The 5,745-nt window shown below is 50.5% G+C and overlaps 1 protein-coding gene across 2 annotated transcripts in view; it reads left to right on the top strand.

Moving 5' to 3' along the window:
- Positions 1 to 1,150: 1,150 nt before the first annotated feature.
- The window catches only part of PRSS57 (protease, serine 57), a 7,412-nt gene continuing 2,817 nt past the window's right edge, over positions 1,151 to 5,745 (top strand). The window contains exons 1-3 of one of the 2 annotated variants that reach the window (XM_023512649.1): positions 1,151 to 1,155; positions 1,431 to 1,601; positions 2,395 to 2,539. In XM_023512649.1, the coding sequence (XP_023368417.1) occupies positions 1,151 to 1,155; positions 1,431 to 1,601; positions 2,395 to 2,539 (321 nt within the window). Of the gene's footprint in view, positions 1,164 to 1,430; positions 1,602 to 2,394; positions 2,540 to 5,745 lie in introns of both variants that reach the window. The other variant, XM_012804415.2, reaches the window with a different exon arrangement.

Here is a 5,745-nt window from a genome sequence, read left to right as displayed (position 1 = left end):
CCTGTAGTCCCAGCTACTCGGGAGACTGAGGCAAGAGAATCACCTAAGCCCAAGAGCTGGAGGTTGCTCTGAGCTGTGACACCACGGTACTATACCGTGGACAACAAAATGAGACTGTCTCTTAAAAACAAAACAAAACTTTTGTAATGACCCACATACTAGTTCCAGCCCCCATGGAATGTGTGGCTGAGACGTTTTCCAGGTCTCTCTATCCCAGGGCAGTCCAGGAGCAAACCCAGATGAGGGAACCCGCTAGTGCCAACTCAGTGATTCTCAAAGACCAGAGATTTCCCTTCTGTCTAGTCATTCAACGTTACTGGCCAAGGGCAATCCAAACTCTGGGGACACAGCCATGCCAAATAAGATCAGCAGACCAGAGCTGCTGCAACAAACTCCCACAAAATCAGTGGCTTAAAATGATACCAATTTATTCTCTAATAGTTCTGGAGGTCATAGTCCAAAATGGCCCTCCCCAGGCTTACATTAATGTGTGGCAGGGCCTGGCTCCAAGAATAAGGACTGGTATACAGAAGATGCTCAGTAAATGCAATGAAGGAAGGAAATAATTAGAGTTGTCCAGGGATGAGCCTTTCTCAATGTCCTCACAGCTCTGAGGTCAGTGCTGGGGCTGCAGATGAGGAAACTGAGAATTGAAGGGCAAATAGCTTGCTTGGAGGCCACCCAGCTTTACCTCAATGGGCTGGAAATCCAGCACCTGCTACCAGAGAGGCAGCTGCATTCCTGCTGAGGCCCTGTGAAAGCTCCCTTGCATATATCCAGGCTGGGTATACTGAGGCATAAAGTGGTGAAGTGACTGCCTGCGGTCACACAGCAGCCCCGGGACCCTTACTCTCACCTCCATGGCCTGCTTCTTGGCCTCTCTTGCAGTTATAATTATTATCAATAACAACCTGAGACAGCCGAAGCATCAGTTCCCCAGAAGCGCCTGTTTGCACTGGATGTTGCTGATGGGGCCTCCCAACCACAGGCCACAGCTCGGCTCCCTGCTTCCGGGCCGTTGGGTGAGAGTGGGGGCCTTGGCCACCAGCAGAACTCTCCAGGGAGCCACCAACCTGTGATGGCCATGAGGCCTATGATGGGGGACTGGGGCCGACCGCTGCTGGCTGTGGCTGCTGCTCTGACACTGCCCATGAAGCTGCCTGGTGAGGAGCCCCTAGGACTCTATATAGAGTGCCCTGAGAACCTGCAGGCAGGCCCCCCATGCAACCCGGCTACTTAACCTCCTGGATAGTTGTCCCACTCCTGGCCTCAGCTAGAAAAGAAGGGAGTCCCCTCCCGGTGCATGGAGGCTTGTCTGGACTCTGTCTCCGTGCCTGCATCTCTCTGGTGTCTTCCCACCCTGTCTCTGCCTCTGCCTCTTTCTCCCCTGTCCAGCCCCCCAGCCTGCCCAGTGCTGATCCATGACTCAGGCCATCCACCCCCACAGGCTCCTGGGGAACCCAGATCATTGGGGGCCAAGAGGTGGCCCCCCATTCCCGGCCCTACATGGCCTCTGTGCAATTCGGTGGCCAGCACCACTGTGGGGGCTTCCTGGTCCAGGCACGCTGGGTAGTCTCAGTCGCCCACTGCTTCAGCCACAGGTGAGCCTCACCTTTCTGGATCCCTTCTGTGGGGTGAGCTGGGGTATGAGCAGGGCGGGGTAGACCCTACCCCTCACCTAGTGGAGGTGTAGCAGGAGAAGGCATCAAGGAGAAAACAGAAGAAATACATAAGAAGCAACAATGGTGACAACAATTAAACATTTTGTTATGATAGTCTTTCTAAATATATTATTATAATGACTATTAATATGAATATTGAAATTATTGGCTTGGTGGCCGTAGCTCAGTGGTTAGGGTGCCAACCACATACAATGAGGCTGGTAGGTTTGGACCTGGCCACGGCCAGCTAAAACAATGACAACTGCAACAAAAAAATAGCTGGGCATTGTGGTGGGCACCTGTAGTCCCAGCTACTTGGGAGGCTGAGCCAAGAGGATCGCTTGAGCCCAAGAGTTTGAGGGTGCTGTAAGCTGTGATGCCACGGCACTCTACCAAGGGCAGCATAGTGAGACTCTGTCTCAAAAAGAAAAGAAAAGAAAAGAAAAGAATATTGAAATTATTGTAGTTAATATTATAATTGAGGTGGTATATTTAATAAATATAGTAAGTGTTATATTCATTGTAAGTATGTTTTCATAACTATGATTCAAATTAATATTTCAGCCATTGAAGCTAACAGTGTAATTGGGGTGAGAATGATAGTCAACATGGTGATTATCACTGCAGGGCTGGCATGAGCATTAACAGGATTGCTGCACCTGCATTTCACAGATGGGGGGACTAACGCCCTGGGTGGGCAGCCTCAGTCTTGCCTACCCTTCTCTCTCTGCAGAGACTCCCGCAGGGGCCTGGTGGTGCTGGGGGCCCACACCCTGGGCATCACAGAGCCCACGCAGCAGGTGTTTGACATCACAGCTGTTGTCAGTCACCCCAACTACCAGCCCACGACCCATGCCAATGACATCTGTCTGCTTCAGGTGAGCCCTGGGGCTGAGGGTGGGCCGGTGGGTGAGTCTGACCCATTTCTGGCCACTCAGGACCATCTGACTTCTATTTATTTATTTATTTATTTTTATTTTTTTTGAGACGGAGCCTCAAGCTATCCTCCTGAGTAGAGTGCCATGGCATCACGCTCACAGCAACCTCCAACTCCTGGGCTCAAGCGATTCTCCTGCCTCAGCCTCCCAAGTAGCTGGGACCACAGGCGCTTGCCACAGCGCCTGGCCATTTTTTGGTTGCAGCCATCATTGTTGCTTGGCGGGCCCAGGCTGGGGATTCGAACCCACCGCCTTGGGTGTATGTGGCTGGCGCCCTAGCCGCTTGAGCCACAGGCGCTGAGCCTCTGACTTCTATTTAAAAACAGCTAAATGGGGGCGGCGCCTGTGGCTTAAAGGAGTAGGGTGCTGGCCCCATATGCTGGAGGTGGTGGGTTCAAACCCAGTTCCAGGCTCGGCGCCTGTGGCGCAAGCGGCTAAGGCGCCAGCCACATACACCAAAGGTGGCGGGTTCGAATCCCCAGCCCGGGCCCGCCAAACAACAATGATGGCTGCAACCAAAAAATGGCCGGGCGTTGTGGCGGGCGCCTGTGGTCCCAGCTACTTGGGAGGCTGAGGCAGGAGACTTGCTTGAGCCCAGGAGTTGGAGGTTGCTGTGAGCGTGATGCCATGGCACTCTACCCAGGGGGATAGCTTGAGGCTCCGTCTCAAAAAAATAAAAAATAAAAATAAATAGATAAATAAATAAAAAAAAAACCCAGTTCCAGCCAAAAACTGCCAAAAAAAAAAAGAAATTGCAGCTAAAAACAGCTGACTGGCCAGGTGCAATGGCTCACACCTGTAATCATAGCATTCTGGGAGGCTGAGGTAGGTAGGCTCAAGATTGCTTGAGCTCACAGGTTCCAGACCAGCCTGAGCAAGAGTGAGACCCGTCTCTAAATATAGCTGGGCATTGTGCTGGGGGCCTGTAGTCCCAGCTACTCAGGAAGCTAAGGCAAGAGAATGGCTCAAGGCTTCTTCAGTCTTCAAACCTTGAGGTTGCCATGAGCTACGATGCTATGGCACTCTACCCAGGGCAACAGAATGAGACTGTCTCAAAAATAAAAAAAAGATAAATAAAATAAAATAAAACAAAAACACCTGGAGGGACCCTGTGAACTCCCAAGTTAAGCCACATCCCTCCTCTGCACAGAGCACTCCATGGTTTCTACCTCCTTCAGGACAGGAGCCAAAGCCCTCCTGGTATCCATGAGCCCTGTTCTTGTGTTCCGATCACCTCCTATAGCAGTGGTTCTCAATCTTCCTAATGCCACAAACCTTTAATACAGTTCCTGTGGGTCACAACCCACAGGTTGAGAATTGCTGTCCTATAGTCTCCCACCTGTCACCTTTGCACTGGCTGTGCCCGTCCCAAGCACCATTCCCCCACACAAATCTCAAATCCCACCACCTCAGGAGTTTCCCCTGACCATACACCCCCATTCTGTCCTTGCCTCCCTCCTCTTATCCTGTTCCATCTTCCTTCTGTCCACATAGTTGTCACTTGCTAAGTCCTGTGACATCTGCTTCTTCACCTTGATGATGATTTACCACCTCAAGGACAGGGATTTTTTTTATCACATTTATGGCCATTTAAGACACATAGCAGGTGCTCAATTATTTATGCTGAAAGAGGGGAAGAATGAGAATCTAGGGCCACTGTTAGATCTAGGTCTCTACCCTGTATCCCAGAATTTTTCTGGGTGGGAAGTTGTGTCTACCATCAATGTGAGTTTCACTCCTAGCCATTCATAGCGCATCCATTTGACTCTGCAAGGCCCCTTCCTGCTGAGGGGGAATGACCCCTTCCCTATGGCTTCCACCTGGAAGTCCCCAAATTAAATTTCAGGCACCCCTCAGGGCGTACTTTTTATTTTTTTATATTTTATTTATTTATTTATTTATTTATTTATTTTTGAGACAGAACCTCAAGCTCTTGCCCTGGGTAGAGTGCTGTGGCATCACAGCTCACAGCAACCTCCAACTCCTGGGCTTAAGTGATTCTCTTGCCTCAGCCTCCTAAGTAGCTGGGACTATAGGCACCCGCCATAACACCCAGCTATTTTTTGGTTGTACTTGTCATTGTTTTTTTGGCAGGCCTGGGCTGGATTTGAACCCATCATCTCTGGTGTATGTGGCTGGCACCTTGGCAGCTTGAGCTACAAGTGCTGAGTCAGGGCCTACTTTTTAAAGGGAGTATTCCCAGTCCTGCCTCCCAAACATGGCTAAACCTACAACAGGATAGTCACAGTCTTATAGACAGGAATGCTTGGTGGGGGTGGGGGAGCAGTGTTTTCTTAGCTAAATAAGAAGGCAGGAGTGGCTCGGCGCCTGTGGCTCAAGCGGCTAAGGCGCCAGCCACATACACTTAAGGTGGCGGGTTCGTATCCCCAGCCCGGGCCCGCCAAACAACAATGATGGCTGCAACCAAAAAAAACAATGGCCAGGTGTTGTGGCGGGCGCCTGTAGTCCCAGAGCCCAGGAGTTGGAGGTTGCTGTGAGCTGCGATGCCATGGCACTCTATCCAGGGCGATAGCTTGAGGCTCCGTCTCAAAAAAAAAAAAAAAAAAAAGAAGAAGGCAGGAGTGTTGGTGATGTTGGTGATCAAAGCTTTGGGGCTTTGGGGTGAATTTTACTCATCTATGAAAGCCTGAAGCCTGGACCCTGCTGCTCTGGTTTGCAAGGCTATTGTACAGATGTGGAGATGGGGAAACCAAGGCTGAGGGAGAAGTCAGAAATGTACCAAGGCCATGAAGTGGGTGACACCAAAAACAGTGGTCTGAGCCTTTTTTGCTTTTTGAGACAGAGTCTCACTCTGTTGCTCCAGGCAAGAGTGCCATGGTGTCAGCCTAGCTTACAGCAAACTCAAACTCATGGAGTGATTCTCTTTCCTCAGCCTCCTGAGTAGCTGGGACTACAGAAACCTGGCACAATGCTGATATAATTTTAAATTTTTTTTTTTTTAGTAGAAAAGATCTTACTCTTGGGCTCGGCGCCAGATACGTACACCGAGGGTAGTCGGTTTGAACCCGGCCCGGGCCTACTAAACGACTGCAACAAAAAAATAGCTGGGCATTGTGGCAGGTGCCTGTAGTCCCAGCTACTGTACCTGGGAGGCTGAGGCAAGAGAATCACTTAAGCCAGTGGTT

Source organism: Otolemur garnettii, unplaced genomic scaffold (genome assembly GCF_000181295.1).
Source record: "Otolemur garnettii isolate 467f Iridium unplaced genomic scaffold, OtoGar3 scaffold00029, whole genome shotgun sequence".
In the NCBI taxonomy this organism is placed as follows: Eukaryota; Metazoa; Chordata; class Mammalia; order Primates; family Galagidae; genus Otolemur; species Otolemur garnettii.
This window is presented reverse-complemented; position numbering and strand designations above follow the sequence as displayed.